This window comes from Thermobia domestica, chromosome 11, assembly GCF_964235325.1.
Source record: "Thermobia domestica chromosome 11, izTheDome1.hap1.1, whole genome shotgun sequence".
Classification (NCBI taxonomy): Eukaryota; Metazoa; Arthropoda; class Insecta; order Zygentoma; family Lepismatidae; genus Thermobia; species Thermobia domestica.
This window is the reverse complement of record NC_137464.1, coordinates 58,837,818-58,862,831: the sequence shown is the minus strand read 5'-3', so window position 1 is coordinate 58,862,831 and position 25,014 is coordinate 58,837,818. Positions and strand designations below refer to the sequence as shown.

Here is a 25,014-nt window from a genome sequence, read left to right as displayed (position 1 = left end):
ATTTCCTGCCCTCTGTTTTCAGTTGACTGTAAATTGCGTTATTCGCTTTGCCTCATATATCCACTTTGCCCCACTTTCCTCTATTATTCTACATCTATTACTGTGTAGCAGACAGTATTTTGGCTCGTATACATTTCCACGTTTAGCTGCTATGTTACGCTTCAATTGAGAGTCATAAAACACCGAGAAATGGAAGCACTTGTACGGTACGCGTCAAGTGAACATTCGTAGAACACTTTTTCGCACATGAATGACAAAACAACACTTTGTTCAACAGGTGTGTTTTGACTTCGACGTATCGCAAGCTGTGTGATTGCAATAATATGCACCGGTATTGGTTAAAACAGCAAAGTTAAAAGTACAAGACATTTGTTTGTTCGTTCGTTATTTACTGATCTTCGTTCTTAGTGAAAGATTGGATACAGTTTTCGAAAAAGAAAACGTATTTTTAAAAATCTGAATTCTATATTTCATTGCCATTGTTTTCTATTTTAAAATTAGAAAAAAAAATTAAGCACAATGAATTAGCATAGGGGAAAAACAGTAATCGAGCTTTCATCTCTGTGAGGAGATCAGTAATCACAGAAAAAAAATTACCGTGGTATTTTATATTTGCAATAATAATAATAATAATAATAATAATAATAATAATAATAATAATAATAATAATAATAATAATAATAATAATAATAATAATAATATCTATGAGTGTGCCGCGAGAATTCAAGTTACACCCGTAGTGTGCAGCAAGTTGAAAAAGGTGGGAAACGCTGCCTTAAAGGAAATATAAGTCAAACCATATTGGTAAACTGGGAACAAAATTATTACAGTTATAGTGTTATAAACAACTTATCCTTTGATATTACTCAATCTATGAATCCGTCTACTAAATACAGTAATGCCAACGGACAGAAGTACAATTTAAAACTCGCATCACTAACTTCCAAGGATATAAAAGTACTGTTTTAGTTTGATGTTCGATTACAGCAGACAACCGTAGCATTCTGGCGATATAGCTGTAAATTCAGGGCAGTCAATTTTAAGACACACTTTGAAAAGCTATATCACAACAAATATTCACGAAAATTGCAATTTTCTTTGTGCAATATTACAGAAAAATATTTCAGAAAATTTATTCATTATATTTTCGTTGTTAAATATTTTGGGAAGTCTCCCCGCTTTAAGCATGTGTCTGTTTGTCCAGGCCAGACCAACCCTGGTGGAGACTTATTCAAATTTGGAAGAGCTCACTGTGTAATTATATTTTAAATTAAACATTAATTTCTTACAAACTAAGGAGACGAGGCTTATCAATCTTCGATATCCAGAGATAATTCTGACTAGGTACTTTAAAGTGCTAAAAGAGAAAAATGACTTTCTAGGACCTGTAATTAACCCATTGTTTCAAAAGTCCAAGATCTTATGGTATGAATGTCTGTACTACATAGCAATTTATTCTTTATATTGAATTGTTATTACATACTTCGATTAGTTGCAGACCTATTTTATACATTGCTTGCCATTAAATATGCATCACTATAAAGGAGACATGAAAGCAACGCCAAAGTTTGCCAGACTTAGACCTGATACTACAATCAGTTAACTATTAAACTTACTGCTCTATGTATGCGTGACAACATGGCAACAGCAGGTCAAAAATGACGACTGCAGTAGCCTATAAAATAACTACGGACGATCAGAACGGTTGCAAGACGGTAAGGCATCAGTAGGATGAGCCATTCGTTGTCCTCCTGGAATATGACAAGCCATATATGTTCGACATGTTGAAACAGCTCATAAACTGTAGCTGGCGCAGTCCACAGGTATAACAGTTGTTGCCCAAAAATAGACAGGCGTGTTTAATCAAGCAAAATCTCTACCAAAAAAGCAGAGAAATATTGTGTCCAGCCAGAAAGTGTATATCAGTACATGTAACACGAAGGCGAAAGTTATACTGCTAGAGTGTATCTGCGGCAGAATCTGCACTAGATGTAGCATAATTGGATCCAAGACCCAATTAATGTATCTTTGCCTAGTGTAATGTCCATCAATGCGTACGTGGCACGAATGGGTACTGAATCTAATAACACCATACACCGTACCACGGCGGCGGACGACCATGGTAATGCAAAATTCGTAGGTCGCCCAGGCAAGTGTCACGTAGTGCCAGATATGGATGTGATCATCATGATGCTAGAAACAGAAGCGGGATTAGTCTGAAAGGAGGATGCCCTGCCACCTGTCTCTCTATGTGCATGATTGTAGTTGCTCATACTCTAATGGTGTGCAGTTAGCGGAAGATACAGCGATGGATAGATGCCCTGCCCTACAAGACCACAGAACTATTCGTGGGGACATTGGTTGCTGCGCAACAGCCTTTAGTGTTTGCGCCAGTATGTTGGATGCTCTTGTTCGATCCACCGGAGCCATATGAATAAGCTGTCTATTCTCGCAACCCGTGGTTTGGATCGGTTATTGGTATAAATCGTGTCTTTGCGTTGTGCCTTCATGAAGCCATTGAGTCCAAATGCACTGTACTGTAGTCATATTGCATCCAATGTCGCAGAAGGTCTACCCATAGACTGCGGTTCTCTAGCCGGCCTACACTTTCTATCCCTAGATAGCATACCTGGCGCCTCTACTGAATTATGGCACTGTGATGCTCATCAACTGTTTATCCTTCCATGTTCTACATATTCCGAGAATTTGGACTCGCTACGATTAATCCTTCTTGATGCTACATTTTTAATAGCGAACAGTATGTGTTTCATTTCTTCTTATATTTAAAAATTTAACTGTATTAGAGCAAAGTCTGCTTCGAAAAGAAATATTTCTTTTGTAAACTTAAGTTTATGTTATCAGAAACCAAAACATAGTTTCTCAAATTCTAATTACTATATTAATTTTATTTATATAAATAGTATTTCAATCAGTTAATGAAATTATTTTTCTTCATTCCCAATCTGTTAATTACTAATAGTCTACAATTTATTTTATAATTTAAAGATTTCTAATCGTTTTTAATAATACTATTAGGATCCATTTTGTCAGACTATTCTGAACATTGAACGCGATTGGCTGCTTGATATTGATTATCCCCAAAGCAGTGGCGTATGAGAAGAGCTGTGTTTCTAAGTTTATCCTTTATACGCATATAAAATTTCTGAAACGATATGAACTTGGGAGCTTGACATTCTTGTTGATGAAGTTCTGTATGTGTATTCGAGTGTCTTTTATTTTATCCCGTTTCAAAGAAAAGTTGGTTTGATATTTGCTTCTGCGTGAGAAAGACACTTGTTAAAGAGGAAGGTTGTGCTTACAGTCAGGGACCCCCCCCCGAAGACAATTTATTCCCCCCCGGAGAAACTCCCAAAATTTCAGTTACAAAATGTAGAAATTACTTCACCCAATTATTTGTATTTCTTTCCGTGCACTTGAAGACGAAATCCGATCTGTCAATACACATATAAATGACGCAGACCCATTCTATATAAATATTAAACATGCAACATCTGAGATAGAATACCAAAATAGTCAATAAAGCCTGTATTTCTTAACGCTATGACCAAGTTTGGCAGAACATGAAATTGTCAACTGTTGAACAAAGGTTTGTATTTTAGTCGGTACTATACTCTCGCCCTGTATTATATATTAGTAGGTAGCACTAGCGATCAGACTTCAGTTTTTGAAAATGCACAGTTCTTGCATTATTTGAAATAGAGCGCCTAAATCCCATTTCTCGCATCGGAAGTAACAGACGTAAATGTGTTTTACGATTGTTAAAGTAAACACACCTTTAAAATTAACCAAAAATTGGCTACTTACCAATGAATCCTCCCTTGAAAAATTCAAAGATTTTTACGTTTCGGAACTGTCAGCTGGTTCCTTCCTAAGTGGCAAGGTAAAAAGGAGATCGATTAGAATAAAGATAAAAATAAAGATGAATAAAGATAAATAAAGATAAAAACAACGGGAAATTAATGAATCGTTCTTTATTCATAAGTACAAACCTGCATTGAACCTTGATACTGGCAACATTGATCGAACTTGGGTACCTAAATTTGATGCATACTTTGGACCTGGCAATAGTGGCCTAACATAGACACCACGTTCTTTTTTATTCAGTTCATTCTTTTTTCACTCTGCTCTGTTCATCTTAGGATCTTTTTGTACGTTACTTTTATATAGTGGTATGTATTCCTGGTTTTACTTGTATCTCCTTTCCGTTTTAATCCTTTTTACCTTGCCACTGAGGAAGGAATCAGCTGAGAGTTCCGAAACGTCAAAATCTTTTTTAAAAAAGAATTCAAGGGAGGATTCATTGGTAAGTAGCCAATTTTTTGTTAATTTTAATATCCCCCCATGTGCCCATGAAATTATAAACACACCTTTTTTTAACTAAAAATAAGTCAGTTAAAGGGTGAGATTCAGAGGGCGTCATTTAGCGGAATCAGGGAGGAACAGTTATCCCTCCTGGGTTAGAGATTTATATAGAATTTATCAATATAATAGTAGCATATAAGTGAAAGATTGCTATTCAAGGTGACGAAGGAGGGGCAAGCGGGGCGACGGCCCCGGGCACCGAAGTAAGGGGCGCACGATTCGGGAGGGGAAAAAAGAAAAGAAGGAAAGAAAAAAAGAGTGGAATGAAATACATGTGCACATATATAAAATGAAAGGAAAAAAGTAATAAAAATTGCTCAAAATCAAGGAAAATCAGGGTTTACTTTTTAAAAATTTTTCACGTTTCGCAGCTGGTCTGTCGACCTCACTCATACGTACGAGGGTGCCGTCGTAGGCTAATATACTTGATTTAGAATCAGAAGTGTGAGAAAGAATGATTACTTTTTGTTAAGATATTCCTATGTATGTTTTAGGACAAAAAATATTTGAGTTGGTTTAAATCTTTGTAAAAACTTCTACATTAGTAACAAACAGTAACTACTGAATATAGGAAAAATAACTAAAATAGCTTCTGTAAATAGTAGTTAAAGTTTAGTCTAAAATATTTTTGCCAGACTTTATTTAATGTTTTAGATAAAATTAAACGATTGTTTTCTTTTTTAAATTATAATCTCGCATTGAATATTTATCAGCAATTAGTCTCAATATTAGCTAAGATGTGCATGTGAATGGAATTGTTAAATATACTGCTTTCTTGCAAAAGTACAGAACTCCCCCCCCCCCCCCCCGAGGAGTTCGCATTCCTCCCGGGTGAAAATGTCTGAATTCAACACTGCTTACAGTTTGAACGAATGAGTAGAAGCTGAAAGAGTTTGTTATTCCGGAAGAATTGTTGTGAAGGAAAAGATCGGTGCATTTACAGTAGACAAATATTAAACTCGACTCGTGGCGGTTATTTGGTCAACGATTATTTAAATCTGAGAAGCTACTTCCCTGAGGCCACCTGCCCCAAGCCAGGGAACCCCGAGGAACCAATGTTCTCCAAAGTTTGCATGAGCCCCAAGAATCTGAGTACTTGGTTGAATATCTGACAGAGAAACATATATACTTAAACGAGTCTTCTCGCTATGATATACAGAAAATAGGCGAAATTATTGAGGTACTCTATATTTAGGGTAATTGTTATTTATAAACTTATTTAACACTATTATTCTCATTTAATAGTAGGTCTACGTTTGATATCAATTAGTTCGATATTACCTTCTAGTTTAGCTTCTAAAAGTGAATTAGCATATTCTATTATTTCAAAGGCAATAATGATGTAAATTCCGGAGAAGAAAACTTTCAACCTACAGGGAGGTAGAAAATACAGTAATCCTGCGAAAATACTAGTGAGCCACATTAACTACGATCAGAGATATGGTTCTTTAGGAATTCCGTATTTTCGTGGAGGATATCCACATCTAGGGCGTCGAACCCATTTTGAATCCACCGAAATTTTCAGTTGCCTTTTTAGGTAAATATATCTCCACAAAAACGTAGTCAAGAATGTGAAGTAAATAAAAGTTAACTTCCCATTAAATGTCTCAGACTCCTTTCTTCGTCTTGTAGCTAAGGGCCCTGCTCTGGCCCCCATTAACTAAGTTGCATCATAAGAAAACAAGTTACGATTATTATTTTCTTTCAGATCGTGTCAGCAATGAAATCAGAGTTAGTGAATATGATCCAAGGTCTTCCGGATGATAGTATAGTTGGTTTGGCCACATACAGTGGCACATCCAGTTCTTACAATTACTCTGAATTACAACGAATGGAACCTTTAGAAGCTAACAGAAACTCACTGATAGAAACTTTAAAAAGCATAACTTCCACCAGCAAAACCATTGCAGATCATTATCAAGCGCTTATGGATGTTACCAGCAAAGTTATTGATACATCACAGGTATTACTGGTATATACACAGATAAGAAGAGGAGGTTCTAGCGAGTTGAATGCCATCGACTCATTAGTAGAACATAAAATCAAAGTGTTTGGAATAACGTTTAACACTTCAGGTCATGGTCCTAATTTGTTTCAAATTTGTCTGGAAACTGGAGGAAGATATTTTGTGGCAAAATATCCCTATAATACAGACATCAGACAAGCTTTGACGTATGCTGCTAGCGGAAATCAACTTACCAACGAACTCTTCCAGGTTTGTAAGATTATTTTTATAGCGTCTATTTTGACTAATTAATTTTAGCGTTAATGTTCAATCCTTTTGTGTTTCAAGTACGAGTTCACTGATAAACGTAAACTGTTTAATTTCTATCTGGAATTATAGAGTTATTTTCTGATCCAGTACGACCTTGTTTAAAATTAGTATTACTTTGTGTTTTAGTAGGACTATAACAAAAATTAAAATTATTTTGTGCTCCAGCGTGATTTTGATCAAAAGTAGGATAAATGCGTGCTCCGAAGCAATATTCATTACAATTAGGGTTACTTTGTGCTTCGTTGGGTTTGGATTAAAATTACAAGTACTTTATGCTCCGATACAATTTTGATTAAATTAGGGTTACTTTGTGCTCAGGAATAATTTCGATTCAAATGACAATGTAACCTTATTTATTGACTCTATTTTGACCCCTGTTGCATCCTAATACGAAACTATCTCTTCAAACTATATTCTAACACTAGAAGGGCCAAAAGGTTTACCTCCCTAGAAGTACCGAGCCGTCATATTGACGGCTATTTAATTGCAAGAAATATATATCTTTTTATTTCTATTTCTGTTTTTAAACTTTAATTCAATACGTTTAATCGAGTAGCTTATGTTTTATGTAAGTTGTTCTAGTGATATAGTACAGGGTGGGCCACGAAACCCCGCCATTATGTTAAACACAATATTAATAACGTAAGTTCGCCCAGAGAACAGTGATATGAAAAAGGAAAATACGTACATTCCTATGTATGAAATCCTTTTTTACCAATCACGTGATCACCCTACCTACCCTGTAGACATTGGCTGCGCTACTTTTTTTTATAGCAGACCCTGTGTATAATACATCAAAATAATTATTTTTATTTCGAACTTTGTATTACATCCAAATGAATTTTCATGTAATATATCCATTTACATGTATATTATTTCAACCTGTATTTACATTAAAATGAATTTACATGTAATATATTCATTTACATGTATATTATTTCAACTTGTATGCATTGAACTCAAGACAACACTTTTCTCGCGCTTACACTTGTATACTGTAAGTGTATTTCCTGATTGATCTTCAGATACGTAAACATATCCTTTTCTTTCTGGTTCAAGCACATTTTGGGAAGTATTCTCTATTTGGACACATACTATCAATCAAGGTCGTCTGTTTTTTTTTTTTTTTCAAAGATTCGGCTAATTTTTAACTGTAAGAAAAGTTATCGCAAGTAACATCCAGTTCTCTATTGAGAAAAGGTCTATCGTCTTCAGAACAATATGTTCACCTAACTGTAAGTCCTGATGTCGTTCTTGGTCCAATCCCAGGTAGAGAATACCATTGGGTACATATCTTGACTTTACATCTGCAAGCAGCCAAAATTTGATTCCAAATTTGCCAGGCTTGTTAGGCATATATTGTATGAATTTGTATCTCATCTTAGTAGGGAATAACTGTTCTTCCACAGAAACACATCTTTGGGTTTTATAGTGTCTGATACAATTCTCAATGAATAAGTTCACACAGATGATACCAAAGTAAACTTTTCCGCTTTTAGCGTTGAAGAGTTAGGGTACTTTTCATCAATTCGAAGATACTTCATTATTTCAAGACATGTCTTCCTTCCCATAATCTTTCTGTAAAACACTGGGAAATAGCTTTCGTTCCATAATTCCTTTACGGGTATATCTGAAGCTACACGAAATATCAATACTGCTAGAAATGAAACGAGTTCTGCAATTGACAGCGGCCAAAGAGAATCGGGACGCTGTCTATGAGCTTCAATATCTGTGCATTTCAGAATTTTTCTCAACATTGTTTCGTCTATAAACAAGCGCCAAAAACTAGCAAAATCACCATCTTCAATGTGATGTAACCTATAATATAACAAACCATTTTTCTCGCGAAGAATGTCGTGTGAGGCAATACGCCCAACATTGTTCTGTCTGTCCACTTTACTTGAATGTGTCCCATCAGCTGCTATAAAGACATTTGATCGTTTAGTTCTGGAAGCTTCTGTATCTGTTTAATTCCTTTTATCCAAAGAAGTAGCTTCAGTCCCCTGCATTCTCGCTACTAGTGCTGTCTTCATCGGTGGAATCTCCCTGTTGTTCTTTCAAACGAAATTCATTTTCACTCAAATCTTAGAAAGCACGTAACGTTTTACCAGGTCACATGTTGCTTTTGTAACTATTCATATGAACCTTCAATAAAACCTTTATTTCTACAGACATCAATATTACCAACAAGATAAGAACATTATCGAAGAAGAAAACTATTCAAAGAAGTACCTTACATTTTATTTTTGCAGCGACGAAAAGCAGAAATAAGAGAGGTATAAAATAGTAAACTCATTGGAAAATTAATGTAAAATATTTTCGTAATATATTATTTCCTATAGAGATAATACATTATAGTGTACAATCTATAAAACTGTCCACATCAACAACAAAATATAGATTTTGAAATAAGGCAGTCAAATTGACGGTCTGGTCCTTCTAGGAGTACACAAAAAATATGTATTTATTTAAAACAAACAAACAATGTTTATGTGCTATGTCAAATCTCTTCTTAAAATAATAAACGTCAAAAAATTTGGTTGCGTAACTCAAATAAATACACGAGATATAAAAAATTGTTTTAAGTGAAGTGTCAAAATGACGGCTTGGTTCTTCTAGTATTAATTTGTATATTCCATTTTATTTATTTCTGGTTGATATCTTCTTTCCCCAACTTTTTCCAACACTTTTTCACTGGATGTTCATTGTGCTCAAGATTCGATTACATTTTGTGTTCACAATGAAAGAATGAAGAAAAGAAAGTAAAATAGACTTCCTGTTAAACAACTACTACTGAACTGGGCTCCGATCGGATCACGAAAAAAATTATTTAAAAAAATACAATTTCACAGACCATAAAATGTATATAGCATTTCTATAATGGTTAAGGAAAGGCTTACAGTAGTACAATGCAACAATTACAGTAGTAATTATTGGTAATACGCGTAATTAGTATGGAGAATTTCCTAAAAACCGTGTTTCATATATGAATTGATTGTTTTAGTAGTTTTATGTTGTCATGGAAATTATACATTCCCTACATATATTAATTTTATAACCTCTGTCTTAAACACCAAATTAATAAAAATAGTAATAATAATAATAATAATAATAATAATAATAATAATAATAATAATAATAATAATAATAATAATAATAATAATAATAATAATAATAATAATAATAAGTAGTTTGGCTTCAGAACGTGAAACTACAATAGACTTCCAAACTATGTCAATTAAATATTCCAACTTCGAGAAACACATCTGTCTAGTTGCATATTTATATATATAATATAAAGCCCCCTCTTGACGCTCAGGTATACACTGCATAAAATGGGCTTCAATCCTACTTTCTTTACACTGTATAAAGCGCCAAACTATGGTTTAGCCCCTTCCCTTGATCATATCCTGGATCCGCGGCTGTATATTATATATATATATATATATATATATATATATATATATATATATATTGTAGCGGTGTGCGGTTTTAAAATTTTATTTTAGTAATGAAAACTAAAATTTATTAAAATTAAAATTAAAAAAATTAAATTAAAGTAATAATGTAATATTATTTCATATAAATACGTGCATTTGTTTATTTACATAATGGTTGTATTTGTGTTACGTTGTCACTAAAATAATGGCGAGACGCTAAGTCGTCAGTTTGTTTGTTTTGTTTTGGTTTATAAAAATGTAAACAAAATCTATAATGTCATCAATGTACAATCTAGTCTGTTAACATTAACACAATTTAAATGTGGCACAACTTTCAAATCTACAGCAATTATTAATCTAAAAATCTGGTCACAATGTAATACGGGTTGAAACCAATGTTTCACCAATAGCTAAGGTAAACACAAATAAAGCAAATTCCAGTGTCTAAAATTAATAAACAAAAAGCTCTTGTTAAAAATCTAAATAAAAAAATAAATCAAAAGTAAATTAAAAAAATCAAAAACACTTAAAAAAATTAGCAGCCAAGCTGTAATCTGCAATCCATTACAACCACAAATAAATCAAAAATAATCTACTTTCCAATCAACATCCAACCATCATCCACTAATAATGGTTGACTTTTAATTAATATTCAATTAAAAACTACATACAACCAACTATCCAATCCAAAAAACCCAAAACTAAAAAATACAATCATCAGTCCAAACACTCATCGTATAAAGCAAGTATGTGTGCCTCAGCTATGTGCATATTAATCATAATACAATTTCAAAACGTTTACAATTTATAATCTAATATGTTATACTACATTCACAGTCAAACATACACACAAACATCATAACATAATTTAAACCAATACATTTATTAAACAAAGCATAAAGTTTATTATCATTTCCTCTCACTTAACGTTAACCTACTCATTCTAAATAATAAATAATAGCAACTTCTAAACATCACACTTTGTTCATCCCCATGCTTTTAAAGCACAACGTTAGGAGGTTATTAATATATATATATATATATAACTCCCTCTTGGCTATATGCTTAGGTTTAATGTCTCCCAATTTGAAAACCCGGGTTCGATTCAATTTACGGTGGGAGCTCATGTTGTTCGGATTCTACGCCTCTGACATATCATTGTGCTGAAAGAGACACTAAACAACATTCCAAGCAACTAATATATAAATATATACGAGTATTTGATATCAAAACATTTTCTCTTTACATGTTGAACATAGATTGTTTTTTTTGTAAGTCAAACGTGTGTGCAAATTATGAAAGTCAAACTTGATACTTATCCTATATACTATGTCGAGGGAAAAGTCGTACGTGCTTTATTTACGAAACATGAATTTTGGGATATTCGAACCCTGAAAACTTTATTTTCATTATATTCCTTATATAGTCATTGACAATGCAAAATTTATCTGTTCAATGTCAAAACAACACCAAGGTTACGAGAGACCTGTATGATACGTAACCACGACGCAATGGAGTCAAGTAGTCGCTCTGAGCAAAGCAAGTTTAAATATGTTTAGTTCGCACGAAAACGAAGAGGGGAGAATTATAATATTAGGAAATAGAACAATTTACAGTAATTGAAAGATTCTACGAAATTAGTTGCAGATTTCCCACAATTCATGAAAGCTAATTTGGCGATTCTTTAAAATGATAGCTTCTGAAACAGAATCTTTAATTTCCGTAATTAAGTTGAAAGTTTGTATAAATAATTTTATACGCTTTATTAAATATTAGTATCGTCAAAGGCAGTAAGCATAAATAATTTTAGAAGCAAATGGTTAATGAGGTAACTAATTACGTGTATGAAATGAAATCTGTAAGTTTTATGTCCTACGGTTATGCCGGTCAGGCTAAAGGAAACGGTGATGATGAGAAATGAATGAAATTGTGGACTGTAGAAAGTGAGAGGAAATGGGAGAACTTCAAGGAAACCCCCCCCCACACACATTGTTTGTCCACTCATAGGTCACTTGGTGCAATCTGGGATTGAACCAAGGATTCCAAGAACTAGAGGTGAACACTACCACTGAGCCACCGCGGCACTGTAATTACATAGTTGAAGTAAATAAACCTTAGAAAAATTCTAACGCAGTTGACGAAGGAAAATAACAAATATACAAGGTATAGAGGAGGTTCGGAAACATCATCAATATATTTTGGGACATAATTCACAAACATAAATACTTAAGAATATCTCAACTAACTTTGTGCATAAATGTTTTACTTTGGAGTTAAGCCCGCCGAAAATGGTTTCGAACAAGATAAAAGGAGTCAACGCGAGAATAAAATATCAGATGACTCACGTTGCCTCGGTAAACCGTTACAATCTGTCATTTTTGTGACCCGCTGAGGTGTCAAGGCTCAAAGAGTAAAAACAAGAAGAAGAGCACCAATATACCGCATTAAGAACACATATCTGTGAGTAGTATCATCATTGAGTGTTACTCGCCTAAAATCGTAGAAACCAATACTAAATGCTGCTGAAAAGTTCGTAACCCAACCCAGAAAGATTGCACGTGGAATAATGAAATTGTATAACCTTAATGAACATACCTCTGTATGTACAAATACAAATTTTAATATTGATAGCAAAATTCTTATTATGCTTCTTAGGCCTCTGAAGTGATCATATGTTCAACAAGTGAATTTCACAAACATCGAGATCAAAGCTATCATCAAATAATTTTTCAAGAAGGGAAGTCACTGAAGCAAATTCATGAGCAAATCAGTGAAACGCGAGACTCTCCTCCGTCATATGTTGTGATGAAGAAGTGGATGGCACAGTTGAAACGTGATGATTTCTCATCAGATTCTCCCTATGCAGGAAGAACAAAAGAGTAACCGTCCTGAAATTGTGAATGAAAATCATACCATTATACTTGAAAATAGTTAAATCTCAGTAAAACCTATGACAGAGGTTGTAGGTATTTGTCAGGAACATGTCGGCAGCATAAATCAGAATGACTTGAGCGTCCGCAAGCTCCCGGTACAATGTGATTCCAAAAATCTGTCAGCAGTTCAATAGCGTGACAGTGTGAAGACATCAAGGAAGTCATCTTCCATTTTGACCATAATGGCGACCAATTTCTGAAACGAATAGTAACCATAAAGGGAATATTGTTATATCACTACGCTCATGAAACGAAAGAAGTCAGTAGAGTGGCGGCACTCAATCTGCCCTTGCCCCAAGCAGTTAAGAGACAAAAATCCGTTAGGAAAGTATTTGCAATATTAGTGCGGGATAAGGATGAAGTCGAAATCATAGACTACCTGCCCTAGTGTCTGACATTTAATGTATGTAGAGTATTACTGTGGATTACTCACAAAACTAAAAATTGACAAAGGAAATTTTGTTCCTTGATGGCAATACACCTGTTCATCGAACAATGCAAGCACAACTGACGTTGCATTATCTAGGATTTCAGTGTTTAGATGATCTTTCTTGTTCCCCAGATCTACCTCTGTCAGATCATTATTTCTTGTGAAATTCAAACCATACTTGAAAGTCACCATTTCGGATCGGATTTTAAAATAAAAAAAAGAACAGAAAGGAAATGCGTATATGCCTATTAATATTATTTTTTCTTCTAGGTGGAGACAGACAATGCAACACTAAATCCCAACGACCTGGTAGAGCAAGATTTAGAAATATACATCGAAGAAGGACTGGGAAAAGATGTCAACTTCATTTTAACTCACTCAAGTAAGGTAGATTATGACATTGTTTCACCAACAGGTGGACACTTCAATTCATCAAGCACAGAATGCGAAAGGCAACAAAACGATGATACATGTGTAATTTCTGAAGCACAGGTGAGAGTTATTTGCTTGTGTTTTTACTATTGTAGTAGCATAATATCATATAATAGCAATCGAGAAACAACAGCATATTAAGAAATTTATCATAAACAAAATCAAATATATATCATAGAAATATATAAAATCCATAAAAATAATTAAATGATCTTAAAATGTATTATGTTTTTTTACAACAAAATAATTGTATTTATTGATTTTTTAATGTCCAACTTGGAACCTATACAGGATAATATTTTACTAAACTTAGTTTCAGAACGTTGTAGAACTATTTTAATATTGTAATATTGTATTTAATATTGTGAAGATTCATGCATTGCATTATTACAAAATAATACATATATGTACCTTATGATGTGGCAAGTATGAAATGAGATAGAGCATATAACTAAATGAATAATAAGTGGAATCAACTTACATTGGCTTATTGAACGTACGAATAGCTTTATCCACATACAGCTTTGTACGATTTAGTAAGATACACAAAAACTTCTAAAAGTTCTCGAGATTAATGGTGTTTAAGATCTTGTCATTGTTTCTGGGTAGCGGAAACATCGTCAGAAAAATAATCCTTTAGTGGGGTTTTAATTAAAGGAAAATAAAGCAATCACAGTGGGACAGATTTGGCGAGTATGCTAAAATACAATTACTTTCTTGAGCTAAAAACTCGTTGGCCACTGTTTCCAGTTTCAGTTTCTGCTTATCTTTTAAGGAATTGTGCTCACAGCTTTCGTTTCTTAAGTAGTCCGTTACCGGTATTATTTCACAAAATGTCTCTTTATTTAATCCGACAAGGTCTGATATTACTCTGAGACTTACATTTCGGTCACTGAAAATGATATTCTGAACTTCATGAATTATCATTTGTTCTGACAGACTTTCTTGGCCCAGAGCACTTATCTTCCACAAATTTCCTGTTAGTACTGAAGATATTATGCAATTAAAAATAGCAACTAGAAAAGCAATAGTATCTATGAAAGGGGTTCCCAGATGCGCTGGATTTGTATTACCTATTCCCCACAATTTGTAATTTTTTAAATTGCTTTTATTAGTCATCGAGACTCAACTAATATGAAAAAACTAGTCTCAGTTACCCACCTTTGATGAGTTTAAGAATATTATTTAATTAATTCTGAAATTTTAGCAAAATAGCAAGTATATAATTATCACTATACTGCAAATTTTCATTGCACGTCCTGGGTTTCTATTCTGAAAATCTTGCAGCAATACTCGCAAACTTTTTCCAATATCTCAGATGTCTCTATTGGAGATTTCCCTAATTGTGCATAGACATTGATATTCACTCTTTGTTCTGTTGAAATGGTGACTAGATATCGTAACAACAGTCTATACTTCTGCATCTCGCCGGTTATCAGTCGAGGTGGAAGATTTTGTACTTGTTTTCAAGCTCACGTGCATTCGCCCAAATGAAAAATTGTACATAAAGAGAGAAACAGAGATAGACAGAGTGAGAGAAAGAGTTTCTGTGCCATTGTTCGTAAGACTTCTACTTATAATCAAAGGGGAGACAGAGGTTTTATCTCCGGCGTGACTAGGATTTCTTTTCCTTGTTTACCTTTGTTCTAAATAATGCGGATCAGAGATTTACTCATATAAGTAAAGGACATGAAGCTGTCATCAGGACATCAAAATCAAACCTAGTCCATTTGATAAATATAACAAAAATATGTTCATGCACAAAAAATTAAGTGCCATGGACAATGGACTAAGTCCTTGGGGCCCATTAATCTTGATAATACAAAGAAAATCGTAAACTCTCACTGAAATAGCCTTTGTATCAATACTGTTCATTGCAGAGTCATGATTTTAGTTCATTCTCTTTAGCATGAAATAAACTTTCCAGAAGTGCTATGTATTGGAGCCCATAACATACTTGAAGAGGGAAAATTGGGACAATGTCGGGAAAATTCCCTACAGAAATCCCCCCATCAGCTTTGGACACCTCGGAGTGACCTTTGGTAAAAGTACACAATCCAAACGTATCTCGAAAAATACTATAGGGGATGAAAAATGAGCATACCAAGCTTTGGTTTGATAGGCGGAATAATGAAATCTTTCAGTTGTACGCAACACAATTATGCCGGCTAGAGTAAAGGAGACGGTGATGATGAGAAATGAATGAAATGGTGGAATGAAGAAAGTGGGAGGAAACGGGAGAACCCCGAGAAAAAGGACGCACGCGGTGTTTGTCCCCCACAAAATTCACTTGGCACGAGCTGGGATCGAACAAGGGACCTATTGCACCAGACGGGAACGCTCTACCACATTTTAAAAAAGTTAACTGATTCACCGAACGTGCCTCATTATGTTGCTTGCCTACTTATTACTAGATTCTACTTAATTTTACTTGCTTTTTATTAGTTTAACTCGTTTTAAAAGTAACCTAGAACGACAGGAACACGAACACAGAAATATCGAGGGCAGTTAATATTCCAAAGGCTCTCCCACCGAGAATCAGACTCGGGATCCTGTATACCGGAGGCGCACGTGCTAACTACTAGACTAGTGGGGATGGAAACCACTGAGCCACCGAGGTCCCATAGACGGAATATGTATGATGGGAGAGGTTATATACCAATACGCTCCTTACATACAAAACCGAACGTATGACCTGACCTATGAAGAGAACATAATATAAAAATACATAAACAGAGTACCATTTATCCTGATATCAAGAATTGTACCACATTCTCTGTAAAATGACGGAAGATTCCAATAGTTATGACTCGTATTGTTCCGTGGCATGCGGAAAGGGAATTTGGAGATAAGTCGTAAAAGTGTCTTCCAAAAGAGCTCTATTGTGAAGCTGTGTGCCCTCTGAAGTAACACCGGAGCTGGTAGGAGTCAGTGTGCTATCTGAGAAATTTAACGTAGCTAAGTTCAAAACTTATGGGAGACATCCAATTCTTCATTGGGGGATTTTCAGGTAAGTCGTACACTGGTAGAAGTATACAATTAAAATAGACTATACCTTGAAAAATACTATTAGGTATACAGATAGGATGTATATCCTTAAAACAAGGAAGAAGATGTAGTAAGAGACGGTAAGAATGGAATAGAGAACAAAAGTGCGTGGGTGCGGGTGTTAGTGGATTACGTGTGTTTATGCCAATACAAATGTAGCACATTTGCTGTTTAAAACGCTTGCTTCATTCTACAGTTAATGAGTACAAATCTTGATATCACAATAAATAGTACTGCATTTATAATTTTTTAATATTATGTTCTCTTTACAGGTCAGATCATAGGTTCGGCTTGTTTGCACAGAGCGTATTGGTATACAGCCTTTCCCCTCATTCATACGTCTATCAAAACAAAACTTGGTACACTCATATTTTATCCCCTATAATATTTTTTGAGATACATTTGGATTGTGTTCTTTCACCCAGGTTTACTCTGGAGGGAGCTAAAGTTGATAGGATGGATTTCTGGAGGGAAATTTACAGACATTCTCCTAATTTTCCCTGTTCAAAAATATGTTATGGGTCCCAATACATAGCTTCTCTGGAAAACCTGTTTTATGTTGAAGAGAATGAGCTATAAGTCATTACTTTCTAATGAACTATGTTGATACAATAACTATTTCACTGCAAGTCTATGATTTTTATTATACTAACAGGATTAATGGGCCCCAGGGACTTACTCCATTGCCATGGCACCTAATGTTTTGTGCATGAATATATTTTTATTATGTTTATCCAATGGACTAGGTTTCATTCAAATGTCCGAATGACATGTTCATGTCCGTTCCTTGTCAATCTCTGTATAAAGGGTACATGGGGAAAAGGAGCGTTAAAAGGGCTGGTACTACCATCGCCTCATTGAGTTGTAGTGTAGAAAATATAGTGTTATCTCTAACCAGTCCTTGGGTCTATTGTGGACAGTCTCTAATAAAGGCGTCCTTTACATTATATAATACTTTGGTGACAGTAAAGTAGCTGATTGCCACACCTTGCCTGGGCATTTATTTATCCCAAGCTTCTATTAGAAAAAAATATGAGTTAATTCTATCTATGGTGTAAAATCGAAGTAATTTTATTTACAGATATTTAAAACTATAAGTACAATATAAAAATTATAAGTAAAATCTTTTACAAATTCACTATATTATTAATTAAACTTAAAACTTGAGAATTTCCAAAATCTTCTAGAAATTTCTACCAAAATCTGTTCATTTAAACAATCTTCTACAAGGTTCTCTAAAGTTCTATTTCCATATTTTAAAAGGTTCAACAGAATTCTTTTCAATTCTACAAATTTCCAGTAGTTTCTATCGACACCGAGTTCTATTCGTTTCCACAATCTTCTGGAAGGTTCTATGGTGTTATATTCGATTCTAAAAGATTTCAGAAGGTTTCATAAAGTCCTATTAACTCCTTAAAATTAAAAGATGTAGAAGGTGCTACAGAAGTTCTGTTCGTTCTCTTTGACTAAACGTGGGCTTAAATGTCACCGGGACTCTCAATCAGCTTAGCGACTCTAAACATTATGGATTCGATACTAATTATGATCATTTTTGGACATTTTAATTTTCATCTCTTCTCGAACAGAACTTAAATCTTAACAAATAGAATAAATAATGACCGAAACGGAATATTTTGATCTCTTAAAATTTTATATTCATAACTTCTCTTTCTCTTTACAGTCTGGAAACTGGACAATTCACCTTGTATACGATACCACCAATTGCAACGAATCAACTTGTGAAGAAGTAAAAATTAGCGTAAGAGTGTATTCCTATGCAAATCCAGAAGCATCAGTTGCACCAACGATTAAAATATGGTCGAATGCTGAAAACACAAATTTCAACGTCAGAAGTGGTAACTGTTTCATTTTCTTGGACCTTCGCCTGGACGGCTTTCCCATCGTTAATGTAAACGCCACAGCTATTATCAAGGACACCATTAGGCAGTCAGTTTACGAAGCATCTCTTCTTGATGACGGAAGAGGTAAGAATTCTTGACTGAGTATCACTACGACCACAGCAATTGACAATAACAGCAGCACAGATCTAGTACACACATGATACGAAAAGCATCAAACATGTTTAATATTTACTGTGTAGTATTTACTGCAAGCCCTATATAGTAGTAGAGCTCGTAAGAACTTGACAACGGTAGTCGACGGTAGCTCAATTGTAGAGCGCTCAACTCTGTTGCAAGGGGTCCCTAAGTAGATATAAATGATATGAGGTTGTGATCTACAATATTTTCTTGAGGTTTACTTATTTCCTCCTACTTTTTACTTCACTGATCCTGTTATAATCATTCATTTCCATTAAACATTAGCATCTTTCAGTCAAGGATATAACTATGGACGTTAACTAGAACTTTCACTTCGCTTGGTAATGGAAACCTCGAATTGGAAATTAAAAGCTGTACCTTGTACATATATAAGAAAAATTTTCTTCCTCGGAAAATTAAAATATAATATCAGTTTTCTGTAAATTATGTTAGTGAATTGAAACGAATCGGATACAAAAGCTCACTGCCGAAAACTCGAAGTCTCAATCTCGTTGGCCACAATCTCGCGTCACCACAACCTAATTACCTAAGACCTCGCGGCCCAAACTTAAGCCTGGTCAAAACTTCATGGACAAAACTCTCAAATATTTCAAATTTACTATTACTTCCGGTTTCAATACTGACTTTTGTAGAGTAAAAACGATGAAATCTTGCTTACCAAGAACATCATGAGACGAAATCTCACCTAGTAAAACCCTCGTCGTCCAAAATCTTCTAGAACGAACCTTCGCTATAGCGATTTCCTCAGTGTAGAATGTTTAAATTATCACTATATGTATAAAACTAGCATAATCGTTATTAACGGACATCTCGGACAGATGGAATAGGAACAGATTTTTTAAATCTCCGATAAGATATATGTATTACGACACAAATCCTTCCATTTCACGGATACTCTCAAATACGGACATGCAAAGTGTCCTTTCTTTTGCCCCCTTGCCGTGCAACATGTCACTTAGCAATGTTATTTAGCTCTTCATTACGGACAGGAACAATTATTAGACTTCAAAAATTATGTATTAGTGTCTGGAATCATAAAGAACGGCTTTGTCCGTCAGTCCGTTTATCGACAGATATCAGTACAAGAACGGTATGCCATATCCAGGAACAGCTGTTTGCAATCGATTCAGCGTCTCAAGAATAGGCTCTATGTCCTCCGTTGATGATCCATTCAAACTGGAACTGGTTCTTATTAGTCATGTTCTGTTTCAATATTTATCACCATAGAAACTAAACAGTAACATACAGCGGGAAGCGATTTTATTGCAAACGATTTACCATCTCAAGACAACATATTATCATTATCCATTACACTGTACTAAAATTGGAAATATTTCAAATTTACTATTACTTCTGGTTTCAATACTGATTTTTGTAGAGTGAAAACTATGAAATATATCAAGAAGCGGTTTTCTATAATCAATTCAAGAATTAACCTTCTATTCAAACTAGAAGTAATACTTATTAACATTTTCGAAATTCAACTTTATCGCCAAAGGACGAAAACCGTAACACATAGCAAGAAACAATTTTATGCAAACGCTCAGCATCTCAAGACAATATATTATAACTATCCGCAACATTCTACAAGTCCCATACTTCTACAATGAGTGAAATAACTTCTTAAATCATTGTTCAGAACCAAAAGACAGAGATTCGAAGCTTTGATTATTCATTGCGTGAGAGCTATTGAGTATTAACTTTTCTCTTAACTAACTATGATATATTACCATCTAAACGTTGTTCTGAACATTCTGAATGTATAGTTATATTTACTTGTAATGTAATAATATAGTAATATACTTATGTAATAATATGACAAGGTATGATCCAATAACTTATGATTAGAAACTGATAAAACATTATTTTTTTAGAAATACAAAATTAATGAATCTAAAATTAAAAGGCTATACTGCTAATACAAATGCATGAAAATGAATCATTTCAAAATTTGACTTTGAGAGAGAAAAAACTCAAACATAGAGGTATACTAAAATATTTTCCAAATTTTACAGAAGAAAACATTAATGAACATCACATTAAAGAAAGAAAATTGGATTTGTATAGACCTAACTTAAAAATAGAAAATAAATTCAAAATTATATTTTCTAATGCTTGTTTTAGACCCAGATATCACTGCAAACGATGGAGTGTACGTAGCTGTAATAGAACCACTATCAGCCAATACATTGACGGTGGACATTTCATTGAAAAGTTTATCAAACTCTGTTGAAGATGTGGAAGTTTCTTCACAACAACAATGGTCGGTACTCCCTACTGATCAAGGTAATTGAGTTAACACTTTCGATCCTGAGCTTTTATAGCTTCGTAAATTTTAGTTTTCTGGCGGTTTTGTGTTTTTCAAAACATTGATTTTACAGTAGATATTAAAAAGCAGGTAGATACAGCAAAAAGATGGCAAATAATTCTTTAAATATTCGATATCTAGATAAATAATACATTTATCTGTATTATTGGGTGGCAGGCTTTTAGAACCTCTTACTTTTCATGACCATCCCCCCTTATCATATGCTCTTAAAATCTATCGTCTTAAGTGATTTCTGCTTTGTCTATTAAGATTTGTGCTTATCGCTTCTGAAGCTTTCACAAGTGCTGGGTTTCACATTAACATTTAGATTCAATCGTATTGGTGTTTTGTCTTCAAAAATAAATTTTATAAACTAAAAGTTGAATCTTGATTAATAATTAGTAAAGCAAATAAAATACAGTAACAACAATTTCGTACTTTTAAATATAACGAACAAATGATAAATATAACAAACAAATCTCTGAAGCATTTTAAACTGTTATGCAAACACATAAAATTCCCTCGTTGTTACATATACAACAAAGTCGTAATTTTTATAACTAACATTGATATATTTTTGTTCTTCTTGAAAAAACGCAGATATAACTAAAAGTATACTTTTTATTTCTATTTTTAGAAATATATACTGGTTGGTTAATCACATACATCCTTGCCAGACTAAATTTGGATATTGTTTTTTATAGCTTATTTCGCTCTTCTTTTGCAGTATGTTTTGAGTGCATAATATTAATTTGCATTGAAGTCTTCTCAAGTCAATGTTAATATGTACAGGTGAAAAATCAATTGTATATTGTTATAAACAAACTGCATTAATATAATTATGTATCCACGGACGACGATGGTGAGTCAAACACAGACTACATAAATTGTATGAGAAACATTACACATTTTTCGAAATAGTACTTTTTTCAGAAATATGCTTGTCTTGCAACACACTTCAACGGAATCTTGCACACATTCTAATGCACTTGTAAATTAGTTACATTCAGTTTGTGACAGGTACACAATATTACGAGTCACAACGTACTCTTCTTATGGAGAAGCAATACTTTTTCACAAAGTATTCTACGCATTGTTACTTCATTGTTTGTATCTAATGGTTTCACAATTGTCGTAACCAGTTTACCATGAAAAATCCTTGATATGATCGAATAGAGTAAGTAGTGTTTTCTACTCTTCAATTTTCAATTGATTTCACCCAAAACATTTCTGTTTTGCCTACTCTTATTACAGCTTTTAAGAAAGTATAACTTATGCTAACAATAAGAAGTTTTGGTGTTCAATGTATTCTCTGGATTTAGTGCTTAAAACTAAATATTTTAAATAAAATTTTCAATCTATAATTCAACCAATATTTTGCAAACGATCTTTTTCTTTGAGTGCAATTTTTTCTAAAACTAAAAGTTTTCAAACAAACTTTTCTTACTAAGAAAATTGAGTTATCGTAAATATTACAAGCAGAATTTTGAAACTAAAGTTTGTCAAATATTTTCCAACTAAAATTTACAAATAATAATTTAACAATACATTCTTTTAAACAAAATGCTTCAAAGGTTTTCTGGCTACCGTCAAAATTTATCCGGTTGTGAACTATTCGATTTGTATAATAAACGGTTTTAAACTATTTAACCACAACAATGATGTTACACTATGATTAGGAAGTACATCCTAAAATATTAAAAGTGTCAACACATATAAACCAATCGTATTTCAATTCTCAAATTGAAGGTCCAACCTATGTACACTTCCCAGAATTTAAGAAGGATGTATCAATATACCCATGTCCTATGAAAGAGAATTGGCTTCTCCAGTAAGCAGATAACCAGATAATACAAGCAACCCATAAAAAAGAATATAATAGACCAAAAGGTTACAAATTTTGAATTACTTTTTAATCATAAACGGGAACAAGCAGTAATAATCATATTTGTAAAGCTATATATATAATCGAGTCCTAGAGAACATTTACAACGTTTTGCTATTGACAGTTCCCAAAGTTAAGTAGTGGGTCAATGCACTTCTCCCAACATTTAAGATGAGAGCATTAAAATAACTATGTCCTACAAAGGAGATAAAGATCCTGTACTCAACTATGAAACCATATAACGTGATGAAACCTCATCTTGAAGTAATACATTCAAAATACGGCCTCATGCTACTTGCAATTTCCCTCCATGTTTCTCACATACATCTTAGACAACATTTATTCATAGAAGAAATCAAACAGAATCAATCACATTTAGTGAGATACGTATTTACGTAATAGCTAATATTTTCCAACTTTTACTCTTTAACAATCCTCAATTTACACCTCCAAAAATTTAAGATTATAACACTAATTTACCCATGTTATATGTAAAACAACGGACACTATACTCAACATATTATTACATAATGTAATAAAGTCTATTGAAAGAAGATAAACTAGATCAATAACCGAGTATGTGATTGGGCACATGGTAATGTGCAACTTTTGGCATTTTTACCTATAAAAGGGGATAAGATGGATCAAAGAAATTTATATTAGTATTGTAGACAAGATTTATAAATTTTACTCTTTGACTATTCCCAAGTTTAAGTGGTAGTCGCATATACCCCTCCCAAATTTTTGAATGAGTCCACGTCCTACGAAAGTTAATGAACCTCTATAATTAACCACATAACGTACTAAAGTCTTCTTAAAGAGGGTAATATAAGTGAAAATCCTCCGAAATGTACATTTTTGTTAATTTTTAAATGAGAAGAAGAAACGAAATTGATCCACCAAACTTACAGAGCTCCATACTCGATCTATACAATATCATTAAATTTTTAGTTTTAAGAATTTGCAAAATGTAGGAGGAGTTGTCCTATATATACGTCCCAAAAGTTTGGGAGTGTGCCGATGTGCTCTTGGGAAAATTTAGAAGAATAGTCCAATGTAATAGTCCATTATCGACTATGGCCAATGGACCATTGCTACAATCAGAGTCCCAGAAGAACAAAATTTATTCTGATAAAACAGGGAAGAGGGTGAGAAAAAGTTTATTGTGCAGTCCATATGAATTAAATCAATTGATTAGCACTTAGATTTTTTTGTGTGTAACGGAGCACTATATAGAATATATGTAGTGTACAGTGATGATTTCAAAAGGAAGCCTGAGGGTATGAATTTTCAAACGGGGCACGACTCCAATCGTACATGGATGATCACCATTTTTGCAGTTCAACTTTCACCGTTTGATTTTTAAGTTTCCTCGTGAAAAAGTTTCTGAAAGCCATTAATGGTAGAGTGTGATTAAAATTGGAGGAACTTTTACTTTTCTCATCATATCCATTAGCATCAACTATCATCACAAACCATTATTATATTTATATGTGAAATCTCGTGGATACCTTTGGAAAATATTGTTTTGAATGCAGACGGATTATGTAAGAGTCTTCCATTTAACACACACACACACACACACTCACACACACACACACACACACATATATATATATATATATATATATATATATATATATATATATATATATATATATATATATATATATATATAACAAGGGAAAGCGAACTACTTATGTACTTATGTCGTTTGAGCGTAATTGTCTTAACCTTACAAATTCGTATATTTATGGAACCATAACTTTATTTAACACACGAGATTTTGTTAACAAGAGATCTAACCTTTTAATGTTGTA

The 25,014-nt window shown here is 33.6% G+C and overlaps 1 protein-coding gene and 1 long non-coding RNA gene across 2 annotated transcripts in view; one reads left to right on the top strand and one right to left on the bottom strand.

The window, feature by feature from the left end:
* LOC145664093 (calcium-activated chloride channel regulator 1-like) overlaps positions 1-25,014 on the top strand; it is a 103,363-nt gene that overhangs the window by 52,034 nt on the left and 26,315 nt on the right. Inside the window, exons 7-10 of the mRNA XM_081730442.1 lie at positions 6,092-6,598; positions 13,732-13,953; positions 18,623-18,926; positions 21,126-21,287. Coding sequence (XP_081586568.1) covers positions 6,092-6,598; positions 13,732-13,953; positions 18,623-18,926; positions 21,126-21,287 — 1,195 coding nt within the window. The remainder of the gene's footprint in view (positions 1-6,091; positions 6,599-13,731; positions 13,954-18,622; positions 18,927-21,125; positions 21,288-25,014) is intronic.
* LOC145664097 (uncharacterized) overlaps positions 3,823-25,014 on the bottom strand; it is a 285,281-nt gene continuing 264,089 nt past the window's right edge. The window contains exon 3 of the long non-coding RNA XR_014127326.1: positions 3,823-3,889. This is a non-coding gene — a long non-coding RNA (uncharacterized LOC145664097). The remainder of the gene's footprint in view (positions 3,890-25,014) is intronic.